The sequence below is a fragment of the Mustela erminea genome, chromosome 1, assembly GCF_009829155.1.
Source record: "Mustela erminea isolate mMusErm1 chromosome 1, mMusErm1.Pri, whole genome shotgun sequence".
Taxonomy (NCBI): Eukaryota; Metazoa; Chordata; class Mammalia; order Carnivora; family Mustelidae; genus Mustela; species Mustela erminea.
Window position 1 is genome coordinate 1,071,123 of NC_045614.1, and position 21,758 is coordinate 1,092,880.

At 65.6% G+C, this 21,758-nt stretch overlaps 1 protein-coding gene across 1 annotated transcript; it reads right to left on the reverse strand.

Annotated features, from left to right (window-relative positions):
* Positions 1–2,808: 2,808 nt before the first annotated feature.
* Positions 2,809–20,215, reverse strand: ATP8B3 (ATPase phospholipid transporting 8B3). Its single transcript, XM_032303135.1, has 28 exons — positions 19,986–20,215; positions 18,916–18,971; positions 18,327–18,415; positions 17,824–17,937; positions 16,860–16,958; positions 16,575–16,636; positions 16,085–16,157; positions 15,915–15,985; positions 15,528–15,610; positions 14,042–14,200; positions 13,748–13,836; positions 12,735–12,925; positions 12,449–12,657; positions 11,705–11,736; positions 11,454–11,610; positions 10,976–11,164; positions 10,791–10,903; positions 9,405–9,569; positions 9,238–9,323; positions 8,302–8,433; positions 8,017–8,134; positions 7,444–7,831; positions 7,112–7,335; positions 5,307–5,390; positions 4,927–5,166; positions 4,624–4,762; positions 4,228–4,355; positions 2,809–3,468 (listed from the first exon to the last, which is right to left on the reverse strand). The coding sequence occupies exons 2-28, from the start codon at positions 18,959–18,961 to the stop codon at positions 2,809–2,811; spliced, it is 4,140 nt and encodes a 1,379-aa protein (XP_032159026.1). The 5' UTR covers positions 18,962–18,971; positions 19,986–20,215.
* Between the last annotated feature and the right edge of the window lie 1,543 nt (positions 20,216–21,758).

Here is a 21,758-nt window from a genome sequence, read left to right on the forward strand (position 1 = left end):
CCGCGGCCAGGGGCGCCGGCCCTGCCCTGCAGAGAGAGAGAGAGAGAGAGAGGGAGAGAGAGAGAGGGAGAGAGAGAGGATACTGAGGTCGATGAGTGCCTTTTTCTGGAACCAAAGATGCGTGTGGAATGTTCTCTTGTCCTTATCGACTCGCTGTTCTCCAGCTTCCTAAGCAGCCGATCTGAGTGATGCTTCTAGAACCTTTGGGTGTTGGGACAGAGTCCTAAGAGTCCCTGTTCCCGCTCAGCAACCAGCCCCCACCCCAGCTCAAACACACACACTCACACGCAGGCACACTCACACACTCACACACTCTGCTGTCCTTGCTGGGCGCAGGAGCCCGGCTGGCTGGACCCCTTCCTTCCGCCTCCCAGGGTCACCTGGCCCCACTGGACTGAGTGCCCGCTTGCAGGGGCGGGGCTTTGGGGACACCCCCTGCTGGGTAAGTCCCTTGCTCTCCCCAGCATTTGAGGTCCAAGGGTCAGAGGCCAGAGATCTCCACTCTGTCCCATGCTGGATAGTTAGGAATTGGCTTGAGACCAGTCTGGTTGTGGAACTTTCTAGTTATGGTGACCTGTGGGCAGATGGGGTCAAGCCCCACCAGCCAGAGTCACAGCCACATTCCAGGATTCTGGGGTCCCTTTCAAACACACACACACACACACACACACACACACACACACACCCCAGCTCCAGCCCCCCCCGCAGGGGACCTGAACCCCCCCATCTCCCCCCACTGCCCCCCCCACCCAGCTGGTTGTCACATACCAAAGACCGTTCTCCACGCAGGGACTGACACCTCCAGCACAGCTCCTTCGAGCCTTTGACAATTTTCTCTGAAATACCTCAAAATATTTAATGTATAGTTTATGTGATTAAAAAAAAAAATCCTTAGCTAGTTTTTGGAATACGTGACTTGAAGCTTTATACCGTTAAATTATAATTTTGCAGACGATGGTATGTCATTTCTTTGAGGAGTTCCGTGGGAGACACATTGAATGTCAGGGCAGTGAGAGCCCCGTGTCAGAGGCCAAGGGCAAGGCCGCGGGAGCGAGAGGCAGAGGGCGGACCGGCGTTTACAGATTTCTTACTCAAACGAGTCCTTTAGGAAAGACAGGAAGAGAGAGTGTACCTTTCTGTTCTCTGGCGTGTTCTGTCCCTTGTTTTTTGGAGTCATGTCTTATAAGAGTATTTATTATTCTATGTGTTCTGTGTTCAAATGTAATTTAAGAAAAAAAGTAAGAAAAAATCCAAAAAAAAAAGGACAATGGAATTTGATTTGATGCATGACTAATGTGCTAGGCGGGCGGGCGGGGGGTGGGGCGGGCCAGGTCAGAGCCCGGGTTCCGTGTCGCATGGCTGTGTTTCGTGCCTGAGTTGGGTCGGTGCTCCTCGCCGAGCCGTGTTCCTTCCCCCCTTTCTAAGGTCCGGCGGCGGGAGGGGGCCGGGGCCTCGGGTGGCCAGGAAGATGCAGGAGGCCGCAGGGCCCGGTACCCAGAGCCCGGTCTGCACCTCCCGGTGTCCCTGCGCCACCCGCCTGTGCCGACCGGGTGGGAGATCCAGGGCCTCCTGCTCCCGGTCTTGGGTGCAAGTGGGTGTCGCTGCCACCTCGGACCCCGACCCCACCCCAGCTGGTTTCATGAGAGCATGAATTCCCAAGTGTCTTGTTCAGAGGAGAGAGACAATCAGCCAGTTCGAGTCTTGTCGCCCAGGGTGGTGGGGCTAGGGTGTGCCCCAACTTCCCCAAGGTCAGGAGGGCCCTCCTGAGACACCCCCAAACCCCCCCCCGCCCCCACAGGCACCCAGCCAAGCGCCACCCACACCGTCAGCCTCCCTGGTCCTGGGCTGGAAGGGAGCTCCCCTGTCTGGCCTGCGGTTTGGGGGGCAGGACCCCAGAGAACAGAGAGCTCCCCAAGTGCCCATCAACGAGGGCTCCGGGCGGTGTCCCTGCTGCTGAGCTCCCGCAGGCCCCAGGAACGGGGGTCGGGGTGTGGAAGGGAGGCCCTGGCCCTGAAGGAAGGAGGCCCCAGATCGGGGGGGCAGAGGGCATGTTCCAGGACCTGCCCCCACACCCAGCCCATCACTGGCCCCGACTGGGGCCGCTCCACTCCTGAAACCAAAGCAGTGTGAGCCACACGAACCCCCCGGATCCCTGGGCTCCCCCCAAAGGGCTGGTCCTTGGGTGGATACTCTGCAGCCCAGGTGAGGGAAGACCAAGGCGCCGTGTGGCCCTGAGTGTTTCATCAGTTCTGGACACTAGGGCTGTTTTCTGGGGAGACACAAAGTCCGGGTCATGCAACGTCCCCCCCAATGCTAGAGGGCGCAGAAGCCCTCTCCCTCCCACCCTCAGGTGACAGGCTGAAAAGTTAAAAAAAATATATCTATCATCGTCATTGTTAACCATTGCTGTGCTGGATTTGTTGTTTCGTTTTTCTCCAATAAATTATTTTCTACTCAGTCACCTGGGCTTGTGTGCTGGCGGAAGGGGGGAAGGGGGCGGTGCGCGGAGGGTGGGGGGTGGGAGTCGGCCTGGGGCGGAGGGTGGTGCTTTGGGGGAAGCGGGGGACGGGGCGGGAGGGGGTGGGGGCAGCCTGGTGGGGACGAGGTTGCGCGGACCAGAGCTGGACCTGACCGGTGCCCTGGAGGGCCTCCCCTGCCCGCCCAAGAAAGGCTGGGGTGGGGGCGGGGCTCCCCCTGCGAGGCCCCATCGGGCCACCAGACGGCGCTGTTTGGGGCCCCAAGCCGAGGCCGGTCCCGGTTGAGGAACACACGGAGCCGAGAGCAGGCCAAGGGGCGGCGCGCCCCGCTTTATTGGCGAGCGCGGGGCGCAGAGCCCGGCGTTCGGGAAGGGCCGCGCGCGCGGGTGGCCGGTGCCGGGGCTCCCGCGGCCGCTACAGCGAGGACAGCGTCGTCCCCGGGGCGGACGGACTCCGCGGGCGCGCGCGGGCCTCCTGGGGCCGGCGGGCGCGCGGCGGGCGCGGGGGTCCGGCCGGGGAGGGACGCCGCGCGCCCCCTGGGGCCCTGCAGCCGCTGCCGCCAGCCGGAGGACCAGCTCCTCCAGGACGCGAGCGGGGCCTTCCACGGGGCCTCCCTGTCCTCCTGCCCCGCGGGCGGCGGCTCCCGGCGGGACCCGGACGGCCGGGCCTCGGGGGCGCCCGGGCTCGGCGCGTCCTCCGCGGACGCCGGGTCCTGGGGCGGCGGCCGCCTCCTCCTCGGGGCCCACGTGTTCGCGCGCGGCCGGAGCGACTCCCTGGCGCCCGGCTCTGGCTCGGGGGTCCCCGCGCGCGCCCCCAGCACGTCTCCGCCGAGCGCGGGCGCCTTGCGCAGGCTGGTGCCCTGCGTGATGAGGTCCGCGTAGCCTTCGCGGTGGGAGAAGGCGTAGCTGGAGCGGCGGCCGCGCGACCCCCGCTGCGGGTAGGGCCCGGGCTCCACCGCCGCGACCTCCTCGCTGGGGGCCTCCTCCCGCTCCTGCGGAACGGAGCCCGAGGTCACCGGCTGCCCCCGCTCTCGGGGCACCTGCCCGCAGCCCGTGCCATTCACAGCCCTTCCGTGACCGCCACCGACTGACCCTTCCCTACCGGGAGAGCCCTGAGACTGACCGCCGTCCACCCCGTGTCCTTCCCTGAGACCGAACCCCGACCGGCCGCCAGCGGCCTGGGGTGCCCTCTGGTGGCAAAGCCAGGACAGGGGCGCCTGGGGCAGCCACGTGGCCAGCCCCTGGGCAGAGGACCGCAGGTTCTGGCCACGTCTGGGTCCGTTTTTCCAGCCAATTCTAGGGCCCACCGCAGCTGCAACCTGCCCTTCTAGATCTGGGGGTTTTCCTCTGGGGCCCTCCTGGGAGTGGGGTCCCGTGGGACGGGTCCTTCTGGGTCTGGCTGCTGTCCCTGAACCCCATGTCCTCGGGGTCCCTCCGCGTGTGGCAGGGTCAGGGTCCCTCCCGTCCTGAAGCTGGACCGTGTTCCCGCGTGGGACAGACCCCGCCGTGTGTCCTCCATCTGTGCATGGACACTGGGGCACTTCTATGTCCCTTCTCTTCCCTAAACCATTTCCAAGTTGCTCTGTCACCTGGACCCCCAAACCCCCATCCTCTGGGGGTGGGTCCTGTTATTGGTGCCCCGAGGGTCCTGGGCGTGTGCCTGGGTCTCCATCCCTCCCACTCCCAGCCCCTTGTCTTGGAGTTATGGCTCCCAGCACAGGCTCTGGCTGAGGGGACCCCCGCCCCCTCACCTTGGGGCCCGCCTTCTTGAGGGCCTGGCAAATGACGCGCAGGGCCAGTGTGGGCAGGGTGTTCAGGGACACATTCAGCAGAACGACCAGCAGGATGGAGGGCCGGGACAGCACGTTGCGGTCAGCATCTGGCAACAGGTCAGGGTCACAGCCCAGCCCCGGGTGGAGCCTCGCCAGAGCCTGTCGTGTGGCCCTTCCTGCTGACAGCCCGCCTGCCCCCTCTCCCTCTGCCCCCAGGACACCTCTGTGCCAACTCCTAGAAGGCACCGACCCCCCTCCACGGCACCACTGCGTGCCCCGTGAGAACACAGAAGCTTGGAGAGGGGCACGGCGGTGCACAGACGGGGATGTACCCGTCTCCAGGGCCCGCCACCCCGTCCCCTGCTGGGGGCTCACACAGAAACGGGAAGGTCTTGGGGGAGATCTGGAAGAGCCAGAGGCTCTGGCTGAGTGAAGTCGCAAGCGCGTAGAAGAAGAGACTGAGGAAGACGGCGAGCACGGACAGCGCCGTCCAGTATTTGATGGCAAGTACGACCTGAAGGGGCAGGAGGGGCGGGTCGGGGCAGGGCTCCATGGAGGTGCCCCGGGGCCACGGATGGCACCTGCTAAGGCCCCCCTGGTAGGGTCACTGAGCGGGCACTCCTTGGTGGCTCGCGTCTGAGGCCCCCCTGGGGCTGGACCAGCTGGGGTCCTGCCTACCTCCATGGTGATGGACAGCAGGCCCGACATGGCCACGACCACAGCGAAAGACTGATAGTCGCTGAAGCTGACGGGCCCGGCCGAGTCGTGGCTGACCCACAGGGGCACGAAGAAGTTGACCAGGGAGGTGACCGTGCCGTGGGCAAGGGCCTGGAGAAAGACCCAGTAGTTAAAGAGCTCGTCCTTCTGGCCGGCGATGTACAGCTCGGGCAGCTCCAGGCTCCGCTCGGCACTCACGTCCTGGGGGTGGGTGGGGCGGGGGGGAAGTGGCGGGCTCTTGGGACCAGGTGGGGAGAGGGCCGCAGCCCCATTCCCGCACCAGGCCCCCAGGACGGACGCGGGAGCCTCTCCGGGGAAGGAGGAGACAAGGCGCTGCTCACCTGCTCGAAGAGCCCGATGTAGAGGACGGGGAGCGTGCTGTACAACAGGTTGAAGAGGGCGAGGAACCAGCCTTCATACAGAGGCTGGCAGGGAGCACATGGAGGGGGCACGCGGTCAGCCTTCCGCCAGCCGGGGAGAGGAGCAAGGCTTTACCCGAGGGCACCACCCAAACCAGCTGGACCCCTGGGGAGGCTTCCAGGCACGCAGAGAGGTGGAGCTACACGGCAGGCTGCTGTTGGACCAGGGCTGGGCTGTCTGAGGCCGGATGAAGACGGGAAGGTGAGAGGCGGAGTGGAAAAGCGGGGTCTAACTACTGCGGAACTGCGCCTCTGGGTCCTTGTTTTAATGGGCTGGCTCCAGTGTAGAAGTATGGGGGGGGTGGCTAGACGATGTGGGGTTTTCGGGTCATTTTAGGGTTGGGGGAACCCGGTGTGGAAGAGGCCTCCCGACGACAAAGCCGATCCGGTTACCAGAACACGAGCTCTGGAAACCCCTGACGGGCCTTCTGGTTTGGAACAAGTAAGTAAAAACAAGAAAATTTACGAGAACCAAGTTCCTCACTGTTGGAGAAAAGAACCCGCAGTGAGTCCATGGGAAAGGCTAGGCTGGGCCTCGTCCCTCGGGCCCGGAATCAGATGGACGGCCGGGGGCTCACAGTGTTCAAAGTACACACACAGAGAGGACAGACAGACACGGAGAAGACACGGGACAGGTGTGTGTCTCCACGGGGGCGACACCCGTGCACTAGCAGCTCCTGCCGACTGCGCAGTCCAGAAGCGGCCAGTCCCAGCAAGCGCACCCGGCACGTCGAGTCTGGGGTCTGACCACCAGGACCCAGGTCTCCCTATGGGAAATGCAGCAGGAGTGTGGGGCCTCCCGTGGCCCCAGAAAGCAGGGCTGTACTCGGAAAAGAGCAGGCACGTGTCAAAGGGACAAATCAGGGACGATGGGAGCCACAACGGATGCGGTAGGAGAAACAGCCACGCGTCTACACTGATAGAAATAGACATTGGAAAATAAAGAGAAGAGTAAGCGGCAGTCCTTCCAGTTAGCAAATGTGAGAAACAACAGCTCGACGCTGGGCAAAGATCCTGCTTTCCTCACCGCACTGGAAGTCGTCGCCAGAGCAATTAGGTAAGAAAAAGAAATAATTGCTATTTAACTAGAAAAGGAAGAAGGAAAACTATCTGTGTTTGCAGAGGACATAATTCTATATGTAGAGAAATCCCAAAAGGGTCCCCAGAAGTTTGTGAAAGGCAGTAACCCGATTCAGCAAAGCTGCCGGGCACAGACCGAAAATCAAAAGCTCACTCCTGTTTGTAGACACCGGCAAGGAACAATCCCAAAAACAAATTAAGAAAAGAATTCCACTCATAGAAACATCTGAAAAATATCTATAAGTAAAAAAGTAAAAGGAACAAACAATACATCTTTATCCAGGGTGCGTCTGTAAAGCCCCCCCAAACCCCTGGGTTTCAGTGACGGGGAGCTCACCCCCTCTCACAGCTGGCCCTTCGAAGACACGTCCTTTCATGCGGGGCGAATCCGTGCCAGGGAGCCTCGTAGAGCTCCAGAGGGCACCTGTCTTGTTCGCCTGATACCGCCTAGAGCCTCACAGTCAGCGGCCCGGCCCCCACACTGTTCTCCGGGGCCCCAGCTCTCCCCTTGGGTCCCCTAGACGGATGGACACGGGGGCATCTGCCCTGTCCCCACTTCAAAGCTCCAATTTGCCAAGACCCCTGCGAACGCTGGGCCCAGAGGGGGCGTGTGGCCGCTGCCCCGGCAGGGCCTACACAAAGCACACCTGGGCAGAGAAGCCGTTGTAGAAGGAGAACCAGATCTGCACCATCATGCTGGCCGCCGTCTTGTAGATGAAATAGCGCAGGAACTTGCAGACCCGCATGTAGGACCAGCGCCCGTGCACCAGCAGCAGCCGCTTCAGGAAGCAGAACTGGGCCAGCACGTAGTCGCTGTTCTGCACGGCCTGCAGACCCTCCTGCCCCGCCAGCCCCACGCCGATGTCCGCGGCTGCGGGGACATGCGGCCGGTCAGCCTCCCGCCACCCCCGGCCGGCTGGCCCGACCCCCGCCACCCCCGGCCGGCCGCCCCAACCCCCGCCGGCCGCCCACCACCCACTCTTGATCATGTTGATGTCGTTGGCGCCGTCCCCGATGGCCAGGGTCACCACGTGCTGGTATTTCTTGACCAGCGCCACGATCAAAGCCTTCTGCTTGGGTGTCACCCGGCAGCAGATGACCGCCTGGCACTGGGACGCCAGCTCCACGAAGGCCCGCTCCCGCCGCACATCGGGGCTCTCGCTGGTGCTGCTGCTGGAGCCCGTGACCTGCGGCGTGACCGTGGCCCTCAGCTGGACGCCGAGGATCCGCCACATCAGGGACAGGCGTCGGTCCTGCTGGACGTCCTCCGTCTGCGCGTCCGGTTCCTGCCACGACTCGTCCCCGTCTTCGTTCACGTTGTGGACCAGTGCCCGGGGCTCCTTGCGCAGGGACAGCAGGAGCTGGTCCTGGCCATGGAGGGGGCGTGCAGGGGGCTCATCACTCTCTGCGCACCCCTCCGCTCCGGGGGCGCCCCACGCGGGCCCTCCTCCCAGGCCAGACGGCGACCCTCCGAGAACGGCCTCTCGGCGGCTCCTGCCGGCCCCCTCCCCAGTCCCGGGGGCTCTGCCGGCGGCCCCGAACGGACACTGACCAGTAACTCCCCGCTGATGACCATGGCCACCTTGACGCGTGGCAGGAACAGGTGCTTCCGACGGCCTTTGCCGCGCGGCGCGTTGTTGTCTGTCTCCCAGTAGGCCTCCAGGATGCGGCTGCAGGGGCCCAGCTGGCCTCAGCCACGCGGCGGGCGCAGGCTTCCCTGCTCCCCCTTCCCGCTGGGCCTGGGTCTCCCCCTCTGGGAGTCCAGCCAGGCAAGGCTGAGGGCGGCCTGCAGACCCCGGGAGCCCCGCTTCTGCCCCGGCCCAGCCCCTTGTCTTACAGGATCTCCTTCTCCTCCAGGATGAGCATGTTCTCCGAGAGGAGCTGGCAGGCAAACCCGATGTTCACCGCGGTCTCTGCAAACCAGCCCGGCTCAGCACCGCTGGGCCCCCGCTCGCCGGCCACGCCCACCCTGCGGTGGAGACCCCGCCCCCCCCACATCATGCCCCTGCCCAGGCCCCCCTTGAGGACTGGCTCAGAGGGAGGCACGGACTCGGGCCGCCAACGGCCGCCGGCCCTGATGGTTTGGCCGCAGCTGGGAGCAAAGGGGCCCCCACTCTGGCCCTCCGGCGGGGGGGAGGCTCCTGGAGGAAGGGAGCCTGGGGCCAGGGCCAAGCGGTCACTGGATGGGGCATGCCTAGGCCCCCGGCACTTCTTGGAACCCACAAAGATGGTTTAATTTCTTTTAAAATTAGAAGGAAAAAAAGCAGCAGCAGCTTGGCTATGTTTGTCTTTATAGGACCACGGCCGCGAACTGACGTCTTTTGACTATTTTGTCCGTCTGCGCCCAGTGCCCACGAGAGCCCTGACGCCGTCTGGCCGCGCGCACACCCAGCGGGCCCCAAAGAACCCGCAGGGGAGAGTAGGGGATCCGGGGCTCTCAGGACCCGAGCCCTGCGCAACCTCCAGCGTGCCCCGAGTTCTCGGAGCCCTGCCCGGCCCATCCGTGGCAGGGGGTGGGGCGTGGAGGCCAAACGCTCAGGAGGGCTCCGCACAGCGCAGGGCCCCCCGGCGGGACAAGGGGACCCCGGCACTTTGATCAGTTCCCCTTTCTCCCTTCCCCGGATGAGGTGGGGGGCCGAGCTGGGCCCGGCTGTGGGACAGGCTGTCGGGGGCGCCCCGGTCAGGGGAGGAGTTCCTGCCCACCAGGCCCCCCTCTCTGCGTGGGGCCGGGCTGCCCTGGGACCCACCTTGCTTATCCCCCGTGAGTACCCACACTTTGATGTTCCCCTGCTTGAGGCACTTGATGGTGTCGCAGACGCCGTCCTGCAGTCTGTCCTCAATGGCCGTGGCTCCCAGCAGCTGGGGGGTGGGGGCAGCCTGAGCGGGAACCCGGCCCCCGGCAGAGGAGGGGCGCCGCCCGGCCGCCCACGCCCCGCGCACCTGGAGGTCCTGTTCCATGTCCTCGTACGCCTGGTGCAGCGCGTGGGCCCGGTTCTGCAGCAGGACGCTGGCCTCCTGGTGTCGCTGGCGCCACTCCTCGTACGCGTCCTCCCCTACCTGCTTGTAGGCCAGGCACAGGGTCCGCAGCGTCTGCTCAGCGAAGGCCTGGGGGCCGGGGGCCGGCACCGCCCCGTCACCACCCTTCTCCCCCAAACCGCCCCCGCGCTCCGCTCCGCCGGCCCGCGCACTGCCCCTGCCTCTCACGCGCTGGGAGCACCGCCCTTCGCCTCCTACGGCAACTTCTGAACATTCCGAAGACCCTCCCTGGTCAGCCCCAGGCCTTCCCTCCCTGCTTAGGAGTGTCTGGACCCCTGCCCCCCGGCCCCAGGTTTTCTGCCCCAGTGGGCATTTGTTCTTGACTAGAAGTGGGTCTGAGAGGCCGGCTGAGGCACGACAGGGGCTCCCCGCACGTCACAAGGCAGCGGTGCGAGGGCGTCACTGTTCTGCATGTGCTTGCCCGGCTTGGAGTCAGAGACCAGAGGCCCCCCCAACTCCCTCCCCCAGCAGAGCTCCACACTGCCCCCCACTCCCAGCAGACAGGACTCTGTGGGAAGCCCCCAGCGGAGGGACACATGACATTCTTTCCATAAACACCCCCACTGGCCCCTGCACCAGGTGATGCCGCAGACCTAGCAAAGCCCTTAGGGAGCCCTACAGGGTCAGGGCTGGGCCAGAGAGAGGAAACCTGACGTGACAGGTCAGCCTTGTTAGGGCTGGGGCAGGAAAATCCCCCTGGAGGTGATCACGTCTGAGACTTGAGGACTAGAAGATCCTGAGCCACAGAGTGGAGGAAGGCATTCCAAGCAGAGGGGTTAGGTGTGCAAAGGTCCTGAGGTATCATCTGAGCAAGGGGAAAAACTGTAAGCCAGAAACCGGGGTCCTGGGAAACCCCCTGGGGGCAAGGAGATACCAGGCTAGAGAGACCAGCAGGCAACAGGCAGAGCCTCATCGGCTGGGCGGCGGAGTTTGGTCATCACCCATGGAGCAAAAGCCTCGGGGCAAGGAGGGCTGCGCATGTCTTGGACCCCAGCCTTGGCTAGGAGAAGGGAGGCAGTGTCCAGTCTAAAACCCAACCACAGGGTGTCCTTGTGTGACTTAGAAAAAGATGTCCCCTCTGGACAGATAGAGCTGAGAGTTCAGGTCTTTCCCAGTCTGTGTGTGTGCAGGCCTACATGTGCACGCTCACACTGGGGGGAGGTTGGGAAGTGTGCAACCTGGACAACTGTACACGGCCAGCAAGGGTACTTTCCATTCCTCTACACACTCTCCTCCTCTGTTCTTGTCCCCTCACGCCCCCCCACAGCCCCTCCCCCCACGGGGACTCACAGCCAAGGCCGCCTCCGTGGCCCACTCTTTCGCGCCTCTCTTGTGCAAGCGCTCAAAGATAACCACGTCAGCGCCTTTGGTGTAGAGGCAGATGGAGCCCTCGGGGCTGCGGACTGCGGAGGGAGAGGCCCGGCTGCCACACGCTCTCCCCTGTGGCCCGCTGCCCCCGGGGCGCCGGCACTCACCCAGCACGGACATGCGCTTGCGTATGCTGTTGAAGTCCATCATGGCCAGAACCTTGTACACCCGCTTCTCCCCCAGCTCCAACACCGTGATGCTGTCCTGTGTGCGGGCCACGAACACGTACCCGAAGTTCCGGGCCGCCGTGACCAGTGCCTCCTCGTCGGGGGATGCCGCCTGGTACACCAGCTGGTCTGGTCAGGGAGGGAACCGCGCGCTGGGCAGGGCGCCGTCCCGGGAGCCTGCCCTCCACCAGGACCCGCCACCCCTACAGCGGGTCCCGCCTGTGTCTCCAGAGCGCGGGGCTAGGAAACAGGCCCAGAAGGCGGTCACAGACGTCTCCCGGGCTCATGTGACCATGGACAGCAAGCACAGCTCTCAAGTCACAGCCTGGACACCCCGCGATCCAGAAGACAGGGGAAGGGGGCCTGGCGGTGGGGCCGGGCCATCTCTCAGGCCGGGGGAGCGGGCGGGCGCACTCACGGTCCTCCTCCTGCACCATCACGGTGTGGCAGATGGCCAGCAGGCGCCAGAACTCGCGCACCGTCTTGTCCTCGTTGTCCCGGACAGCGCCCAGGAGCGCAGCGTTTTGGTAAAGCAACTTCCCATCAGCAAATTCGTTCCAGAGGTAGGGGTTCTCCTGCGGAGCCGGAGCGCGGCGCGTGGGCCCTGGGCGCATCCCTGCCCCCGCCGCTGCACCCCCACCCCCGCATGACCCGGCGGCTAGGGCTCACCTTATGTGGGGTGTCCTCCTCTTCATCGGGGCCTGGGGAAAGACCCCCCCGTCAGGCCTCAGCTCCCCCAGATCCACGGGGACCCCACAGCCCCCAGCCTCATAGTCAGGCTTCCTGAGGCCACCAGATACAGCGGACAAGCTGGGCCTGAGGCTCTGGACCCCACACTCCAAGCCACCAAGGACCCCAGCCTCTGCTCTGCCTTCTGTACGAAGGAGGCCAAGGCACAGCCACAGTTTCTGGGGGTCCCAGAGGGCAGCCGGAACACACAGCCGCACGGAGGGCCCTCCGGGGTCTCTCCTTACAACTTGGACTCGGCTGCTGATTTGGAAAAACTGGGCGGTTCCACACGAAAACCTGGGTCCGTGGCCCTTCTAGAAACATCTGAAGACCTAGCAGGGGGTAGATACTGCCCACGGCCGACCCCGCTGCTCCCTCTCGCCCCTCGGGCCCGGGTGGAAGGTGGGGTACGGTTTCTAGCTCTGTCTCCCATGGACCACTGGGCGGGTCCTCTGTCACCTCCCCGGTGCCACCCCCGGGCCCTGGTTTCCGGAGAGGACAGATGAGCCCTGCCCGGCACAGTCCCTGCGGTCTGTGAGCTGAGAACGACGCTCCTGTTCCCAGAGCCCAGGGAAGACTCGGACCTCGCGGGACCCCTGGAGCGGCCCGTGACCGTCTGCGCCAGCTCTGGCCGCGAAGACCCAGAGTGGAGCCACGTCCCGGCACGGGGGCGGGGGCACCCACCATAGGTGACGCCCCCGATGCAGCATTTCTTGAAGGTCATGATGTTCTGGGTGAGCGTGCCGGTCTTGTCCGAGAAGACGTACTGCACCTGGCCCAGCTGGTCGTTGAGGCTGGTGCTGCGGGCCCTGGCGGGCTGGTCCTGCGGGGCGTAGTACATCTCCACGTCCCAGTTGATGAACATGCTGTTCCCCAGGTAGATGAACTCGACCCTGCAAGGCACGCGGGGTCACGCCCCAGCCCCCACGCCGGCGGGCGGGCGGGGGCGGGGGGCGGCGGCCGGACCCACATGATGAACATGGCCATGGGCACCATGACACTCAGCAGGATGAGGAAGCCCCAGAAGATGAAGAAGGTCTCTGCGGCCACGCTGTACAGGTACCGGGAGGACACGTAGTAGTGCCTGGCCTTGAACTCCGTCACCTTGAACCAGAAGCCCAAGCTCAGGGCCATGGAGACCAGCACCAGGGACACGAAGATCTGCAGGGAGGGAGGGAGGTGGTGGAACCCCGGGCAGCTCACGGGCCCCCCCGAGACCCACCAGCAGGGACAGGGGCACAGCCCCCTCCCCAGCCAGCCCTGCCTGCGGGCCCAGCAGAGGGGCCCGAGGGCGGGGCGGGGGGGGTCTGCCAGGCGGCTCTCATCTGACCCTGTGGCTGTGGTTTCATTTTTCTTCTAAAGATTTTATTTATTGGGGCGCCTGAGTGGCTCAGGGGGTTGAGCCTCTGCCTTCGGCTCAGGTCATGGTCTCAGGGTCCTGGGATCGAGCCCCGCATCGGGCTCTCTCCTCGGTGGGGAACCTGCTTCCTCCTCTCTCTCTGCCTGCCTCTCTGCCGACTTGTGATCTCTCTGTCAAATAAATAAATAAAATCTTAAAAAAAAAAAGATTTTATTTATTTATTTGACAGAGAGAGTGAGACAGGAAACATAAGCAGGGGAGAGGCAGAGAGCGGAGGAAGCAGGCTCCCAGCTGGACAAAGAGCCCGATGCGGGGCTCCATCCCAGGATCCCGGGATCATGACTGGAGCCGAAGGCAGAAAGTTCACTGACCGAGCCCCCCAGGCGCCCTCATTTCTTCAGTTAACTTCAAAACAGATAATTAAGGAAAAAGTCAGGGCCGTCCGCTGTCAGAGGAGGGAGGCAAGACTATCGCGACCTCCTGCAGGTCTGGAAAACATCGCCATCAGCATTTCCTTCCTAAGGACACTCCTGCTTGGCCCTTCTCTTCCGGGAAGGCTCCGGTCCACAGCCCCGGGCCGGGATCGGGCCGCGGGTCCGCACCCCCGCCGGCCGCAGGCTCACCAGCACCACCAGCCGGTTCACCAGCCGGTCGATCTTGGTTCTCTTCAGGCGGATCCTGCCACAGTTCTTCATGATCTTCGTGTCAAAGCCTGCGAGGTCAGCGTCCACTCAGCCCCGCCCGCCTGTCCGCTCGTCCTCTTCCCCTCCAGCCGCCCCCACGTCCGTCCGGGGCACACCCCTCCCGTCTTCAGCCACGGCAAGGGCGCCGGCCGCCTCAGACCCTGCTACGCTGCAGGGACCCGGGCCGGGCCATGCGACCTCCTGCCGGTGCTTCGGCCCCGCTGGGTGCCGTACCCGCATAGATGACCATCCCGTAGCAGGTGTCCGTGTTGCGAACCCTGCAGCCGCGCAGAAGTATGTTGCCGCTGTCCAGGGGGTGCTTTCTGCCGTCCCAGTCCAGGCACCCCACAAAGTGGTGCAGGCGGCTGCTGGGCTCTTCACACACCACCTTGCCTGGGGGCAGCGGGGGGGCAGGGAGCCGAGGCTCGCCGTGGCCGGGCGGCCCTCCCGCTCTAGCCACCCTCACGGGCCCGGCCCTGCCCCACGCCGCCCCCACAGGACTCACACCCCCTCGCAGAAGCCCTCCCCTTGGAGCCCCCTTGCTCATGGGTAGCACCCTGGGATGTCACGAGACGTCACTCTGGGGCGGGCCCCACTGACGTCTGTGAGCTCCGTGAGGGGGAGGGGGAGGGGGCACCGGCCTCGTCCTGGTCACGTTGGGGTCCCCAGAGCCCAGCCCAGCCCCCCAGCCTACAAGGTCCGCTCAGTAAGCCTGGAGGGGGAGAAGGAGAGGACACCTCCATCCAGCACCCTGAAACCACAGGGGACAAATGGGGCCCCGCAGACTGTTCTAGGTAGTGGGAGAGGGCCGTTCTGTCACCACCGCCCAGAGACCGGGGCTTCCAGCCCCACTTGTGTTTGAGAAAATAAACTGAGGGTCAAAGGATGGCCCAGGGCAGGGGAAAATGACAATGAGCGGTGGCCTGGGACCCAGCAGGAGAAAGCTGGGGGGCCACAGGCCTGCTCCAGGACTGAGAGCCGGAGCTGGTCCTGAATGGAGACGGGAGCTGTCCACTGGCAGGCCTGGCGGGGGGCAGGGGAGCCAAGGGGCAAGCCTGGGACCCCCTCACCTCTCTGAACCCAGTCTCCCCGCTCTGAAAGCTGGGCCATGCCTCGCAGGACCCCCTGGGGCGGCTGGGGCAGGTGGAGGCCCAGAGGGAGGGATAGGGCAGCCGCCCTCCACACAAGCAAGGCTTTTCCCGGATGCGGTGACCGACCGGCCATGAGCTCAAGACCCAGCATCTGCTCCGTGACCCGTCAGAGCACCGTGCCTTTCCGGCAAGCCGGGGGAAAGGAAAGTCGCCCCTTGCTGGGGTGTGACGAACCCTAACGGTACCCCCAGGGATGAAAGGTCCTGCTTTCCAGGCAGCAAAGGAGACATGCCCAGGACGCCCTGTCCCGTGGGCCCTTCCCACCCGCACGCACGTCCTTAGCCCATGTCCACCGGCTGCCTTTTCGCATCAGCAGCCGAACGTGTTCGGCTTCCAGCGGCCGCGGGTCATAAGCCCGACCAACGCCACCCTCGTGCCGTCACCACGGGAAACGCCCCGTGCTCGCGCTGATGGCGGGGCCGCGACACCGGCCCGGGGCGAGCCCGCCTCTTGAAGGCTGCTCCGGCCCCCAACATCCCCGGAACCCAGCAAGGTGGGGAACTTGGGCGCCCACCGCGCAGGGGACAGGCGGAGGCCCGGGAGGGGCGGACGGGTCTGTGGCCGCTCACCTCGGAAGGAAGCCATGCTCCTCACGCTGGTCAGCTCGAGGTGGGTGACCAGCGGGGCCTGCCGGAACTTCAAGTTGGTCTCCCTGGAGATGAGACGCGGAGCGGGCGGAAGGCGGGGGTCTCGCTAAGCCCCTAGTGGGTGCCGGCCCGGAAAGCAGGGCCTCACTGCTTCTCCGTGCGCCGAGGCGGTACGCGGAGCACGCGAGGGCCCCGGGGACGTCGGTGCGAAGGCGGCTGCTTGCCGGCCCCGCTGGCTTGCAGGTACCCCACACATGCTCACGGGGCAAGCGACCAGCAGGCCCAAGCAGGCGTGCGGTGCCGACCCCCCGGCCGCCGGGGCAGGTCTCGCCCCCGGAGCCCCCAACCCCTGCGGTGACCCCTGCTCACCCGTCGATGTCTGCGGTCTCCACGTAGCACAGACTGCTGGGCTCCGTGCTGGCCAGCAGGAGCAGGTCGGCCTGGCGCGGGGCGGGGGAATGGGGCAAAGGGCGCTGCTGGGGGGCAGGAGGAAAAGGAGCCGGAAGCCGCCCCCTGCCCCGCCTCAGCCGCCAGCTCACCGGGACGATGTTGTCTCTGTGCAGACAGACCACGTCTCCCACACACAGGTTCGCCCATTTCTTCCACAGGAAGCTGCGGGGGTGCGGGTGGCGGCAGGTGCGCAGGGGCGGGGCTCCCACGCCCAGACTCCACCACCCCCCGCTCAGAGAGGTCTTGGCTCCAGCAGGCGTCGGTCCTCCCGGACGGCCACGCGGCCCTGACCCCCCACTCCCAGGTCCCTCTCAGGCCTCCCCCGCACCGCACCCCTTCAGACCCTCAGCCTCCACCCCTACGGCCGGGCCCACCCAGGCTTGGGGGACAGGAGCTGCCAGGGAAGTTGGGGCTGAGAAGCCACAGAGAAGGCACCACTGGACTCGAGCAGGACGTCCAGGAGCCGAAGCTTCCGGGCGCTCTGCCAGCGGCTCCTCCCTGTCGTGCACCCCCCCAGCGCTGGAAACCACTGGCCGCCCCCACCGTCCAGCCACCCTCCACCGGGCCGCGGGGCCTCACCTCTTCCCCACCAGGATCTGGCAGGGCCTGTTGTTGATGAGCCTGTCGCTCCTGTGTCGCCCCTGGGCTGACAAGGGCCGGGTCAGAGGGACGGCCCCAACCCCTCCCTACCACCCCCCTGCCCCTGGCCGCCCGGTAAGGGCCCACGTGCAGAGAAGCCACCCACACAGGCGGCCCCTGGCCAGAGCAGGAAGCAGATTCTGCCCCCCACCCTCTGCCCGCGGGAGTGCCCGCCCCTGCCCCCACCTGCCCCCCCATGCGCCGCGCGCCCCCAACCACACTCACGATGTCGTCCACCAAGTCGCGGGTGGCCCGGATGACAAGGAGGCACACGAGTGGGGCAAAAAGAGTGAACCAGGGCAGCGTGGAGATCTCAGGGAAGCCCTGCCGTGGGGTGGGGGGGGGTCATGCCTGCCCTCACACCCAGCATAGCCAGCCTCTCAACCCGGGCCCCGGGTCCATTTGCTGACCACCTCAGCCAGGGCCAGACCTCAGGACGACCACCTCTGGCCCCTCTGGCCCTTCTCCCGGCCCTGAGTGCTCCCCAGAGCGGTCCTTTCCCCTCCGTGTCCAGCTGCCCACAGACCAGCCTGGCTGGGCAGTCCCTGTCCCCATCCCTGGCGCCCATCACGTGCTGTGACGTCACCCCCAGTCCCCAGGTGCTGAAGCCACTGCCAGGTCCCCGATGCCTAGCACAGGACCTGCACCCAGTAGGTGCTCCATGAGCTTTTATTGCATCTTTACTCAGAACAAAAGATGACCCGGGTGAGGGTCAGGGTGCTCTGGATACAGGCTACCCTCTGAGAGAGGGAGAGGACCCGGCTGGAAACCAATCCCCCTCGCCGGGACCACCCCGGCAGTGGGAAGTGGCCCAGCAGGTTCTGAGAACATGCACTGGACCCCTGCTTCCTCCTTGCCTTCTGGGGTTGACTAGGAAGGCTGCGGCCAAGAGGTCCGCTGTCCATGGGGGCGGGGGACGTGGCTTCCTTGGACCAGAAGGAGCCACGCAGGCACCCGTCATCATTCAACATACATAGAGCCCCTCCCCTGTGCCAGGCCCCGGGCCGGGTGGTAGGGCCCCAGCGGTGACTGTGGGGCACCGGACACGGACTCACTAGCCACAGGCAACAGTACAGTTAAACCGCCCTGGGTCTCCAGAACCCTGGGGCAAGGGTGGTCAGGGACGGCTCCCCAGAGGAGGCAGGGTGAGCCAGGGCTGACCGTGAGGGCTGCCCCCACCCCACCCCACCTGGAGGATGGTGATGAGAAGGAAATAGAGGTTGGAGATGCGGCAGAACTGCTCATACAGGTTCAGAGGCAAGAAGGAGAAGACGCTGTACTTGGCCGTGTTGATGACGTTGCTCTGGAACGGGAGCCAGCACAGCATTGCCGCCCAGGCCGGGGGGCCCCCACCTACCCCGCCCGCCCCTTGGCCGCCCCAGCCTCGACCCTGCAGCTGCTGAACACAAGGTCCTGACCCCGAGTTTACTGAGCGCCCAAGGCTGCAGCCGGCGTCTCGGAGCCCCACCGGGTGTGAAGACCCAGGGCGGGAGCAACGTCCTTGGGGTAGCCCAGAGTGAGACGCACACAAGGGGCTCGGGGTAGAGCCCCACTGACGCACTGCCCTTCCAAGGGTTCTGAGTAACTCATGTTAACTCCAGCTGGGGCGGGGCGGAGGCGGCCAGGCACAAGGCTCAGAGTGGGGGTGCGGGTGCCACGGGGGAGGGGGGAGCCGAGGGCCGGGGCACGCACCTTATGCTTCTGCCTCTGCCAACACAGGAAGCTCTTCTTGCTCTGGTTGTTGTAGGCCCTGCTGTTGGCCTTCACCTCCCAGGTGAACGCTGAGGCCGGAGGGAGCAGCGCGTGGGGCAAGGCCTCCGACAAACACAGGCTGACGACACCCCAGGGGACGGCTAATGGGCCCCCAGGGCTCCCGGCACCACGTGGCACACTCGGCCAGGGAGCCGGTAAACAAGCAGGACGGCCCCTGCAGCCCCCGACTCGCTCCCTCCTCCAGGAAGCTTGCCAGACGCCAGCTAGGATCGGAGGAGCGGGCCCCGGCCCCACACCCTGGGCCAATCCCTAGGCTACGAGAACAGGCTCCGGGAGACCCCTTCACACCCGCTCCTTCTGCAGAAGGGGTAAACGGAGGCCCAGTGAGGGGCTCCCAGGTGGCGGCTGCGGCCCTAGGATTCAGCCGTCAGGTGTGGGACCATCTGTAACCCGAGGAGAGCCCCACGCTGGGTCTGCTGTGTCGGTGTGGGGGGCCTCCTCAGTCCCCCACCTTGGCCACTAAGCTCCGTGGAGCCCCTCCCCACTCCCCCAGACCCAGGACACGCACCTGAGTTCTCCTCCTCCAAGTCCTCTCGGTAGGCGAGACTGCCCATGCTGGTGGGGCTGTGGGGAGAGAGACCAAGGTCACACCAGGGGCCCAGCCCTTGCCGGACGAGCTGGACCACTGCCCCATTCTCTGCCCTCCCAGAACTCCAGGCCTGAGACTGGACCCTCTAAAATGCCACTTCCCATGACCACCAGCTGTCCCACCGCAGGGCCCTCAAGTCCCAGCCCCTGGCTGTGTCCTTCTCCGGGTATCCTCAGGTCCAGTGGGGCCCAGGCTGACCCCCATACCTGCAACAGCCTCACATCCAGCAGCCCCCGAGCAGGCACTAGAGCCCGGCCCTTAGGATGCCCCGACGCCCGTCCTGGCGCGCCCACACCCACCCCTCCCAGGCCGTCCTGCCACCCCCTCCCGCCCCAACGCTGGATTCTTGCCCTCCCATGCCAGGAACTTGAGTCTAACCGGGGGACCCTCAGCAGCTCCCCGAGAGACCCCACCCACCCACCCAGCTCTCGGCAGCCCCCACCCGAGCCCTTGCCGGCTGTTTCTTCCACCAGGAGTAGGTAGCTCAGCAGGGCAGCCTGGCCGGGGCCTCCTCACCCTTCTGGTCTCAGCTCATACTTCTCAGACCGACCCCGCTTGTTCAGACGGCTCCTTGGGGCTCCCCCTCTGCCTAGAGCGTCCCCCATCCCAGTGCTGATGCCCCCTCTCTCCTCTGCTTCTCCCCCTGTCTGGGCTGCCTGCTAAATTCAGAAACGTTCAGGGCAGAGACCGCTGGCATCTGAGTCAACAGCGTCCCCAGGCCCCGCGGGGGAGGACCTGGCTCTGAGCCAGCTCCCTGGCTCCCCGGAGCCTGAGCCAGGCGGGTGCCCATTCTCCAGATGAGGAACAGTGAGGTCCAGAGTGAGCGAGGCTTAGCCCAGCGGGACCCAGAGGCGGGGAGGCCCAGCGGGGTTCAGGTGGGCCGCAGAAATGCATAGGTGGCCAGAATGCCCTCCAAGGTCATGCGGGGGCAGGAACTCGCCCCTTGCCCCCCGGGCTGGCTGTCCCCTGCCTTCCCACCCTCCGCTCACCAGAAGACTCGAGCATCCCGCAGCGGCGGTGGCCCAGGCGCTGGACACTCCCTGGACGGGAGACCTGAGTCCACAGCACCCCGGGCGCTGCGGCACCCCCACTGGACTCCGCCCCTCGCGAACCTCCGGCGACGCCCCGCCGCGGCCGCCGCGACCTCACACCTCCAGGCTGGGCGGAGGCCAGAGACGGTGCGCGGGCGCCCGGGGACGCACAGCAGCGGGGGCGCCGCCGCTCACCTGCGCGGACCTGGGCGGGCGGTCCGCGGGTGGCCAGGGCGGTGGACGCGGCGCAGCTGTTAGCCCGGCGCCAACCGGCCTGAAACGGGCGGCGCGGGCGCGACCGAGGGGCGGTCCCAGGACGGCCTGGGGGCGGGGCCTTCCATAGCTGGGCGGGGCCGGGATGGCCCTGGGGGTGGGGCCTTCTGGAGATGGGCGGGGCCAGAGCTGCCTGGGCCCGGGGCTTAGCAAATGGGCGGGCCCCAAGGGGCGGGGGCGGGGCGGCCCCGGGAGGGCGGGGGGTGTGGCTTCTCAAGCTGGGCGGAGCATGGGTGGTCCTCGGGGCGGGGACTTGCGAAGTTTTTCGGGCCCAAGGGGCGGGGCCGGGGCAAGGCAGGGTGGAGTCTCGCCGAGAGCGGCCTGTTCGGGGGGCGGAGCCTCACCTAGAGGACCAGGGTAGGGGGCGCCGGTCAGAGGTGGAGCCTGGGGCGGTCTCTGCAATGGTGCGGCCCAGAGGAGGGGCGGGCCCAGATCCAGGGCTGGGGCTTTGCAAGTTGAGGGGTGCCAAGGTAGGGGCAGGCTGGGGAGGGTCAGTGGGCGGGACCTCGCACAGCAGGGCCAGGGTACCAATGAGCTGGCAGTTAGGAGCGGGGCCTCCGGTGACCTGGCCAAGGTTGGATGGGGCGGGAGTGGGGCTGGGAGCACGGGAGAGACGCGCAGGTGATCACAGGTCCCAGCCGTGTGCCCGGGCTTGCTCCCACTCATCCTGTACTGTCTAGCAAGCCCCTGCTATGCACAGGTGCAGTGCCGCGCGCAGGGCTGGGGAGGCTGATGGAGGAAGCCCATGAGGTTCCAGCCCAGGGCATGTCCACCCAGCGAGCAGCAGGACCCCAGGGCCCTTCCTGAAGGTGACAGGGGTGGCAGACGGCCATGAGGGGGGTCAGCGGCAAGCCCCAGAGGTGGACGACTTGACCCAGGATGGGAGGGGCTGCTGAAGCTAGCTCCCCTGCGTGGCGCTTGAGGGGAGGAGCAAACTCGGGCAGACAGGAGAGACTGGTGAGTGCGGTCTGATTTTCATTTTTCCAAACCACGTGCAGTGTCTAGGAAGGGAGCCGGTATCGGGCACGTTCCCACTCTCACCGCCCTTCCCTCTAGGTCCTGGGATCCCTCCCTCTGGCCCACTCCCGATCCAACAGACCTGGTACCCGCTTCTGATCCCAGGCCCCGGCCTGCCGTCTAGGCCTGGGGCTGGAGCCCTTCATAGAAACACCTGTGAGCAGATGCTGGGTGAATGAATGAATGAGTCATGGCACGGAGAGGACAGCGCACAGGATGTGACCTCCCCCATCGGAGCCCCTGCCTCCCACTCCTTGTTCTTTGAAAGCCTGGTCTGTACATCTGGGGTGGGGAGGGCGGGTAAACCTCTCATTTATTCATTCACTCAACACCCAACAGCCTACCCAGTAGTAAATGGCAAAGAGCCTGGGGTGGTGGCGGGGGAGGGGCACTGCACAAACTGTGCAGTCTCCAGAGACGTTGCTGGTCCGAGGCCCCATT

Bases quoted from the DNA above. Each gene is read 5' to 3' on its own strand.
- ATP8B3 (XM_032303135.1), bottom strand. From the start codon at position 18,961: ATGGGCAGTCTCGCCTACCGAGAGGACTTGGAGGAGGAGAACTCAG. The intron at 12,658-12,734 runs GTGGGTCCGGCC...CGTGCCTTGCAG, and splicing joins CCCATGGCCATGTTCATCAT to GGTCGAGTTCATCTACCTGG. The intron at 9,324-9,404 runs GTGCGCGGGGCG...CCCACCCCCCAG, and splicing joins ACATGGAACAGGACCTCCAG to CTGCTGGGAGCCACGGCCAT.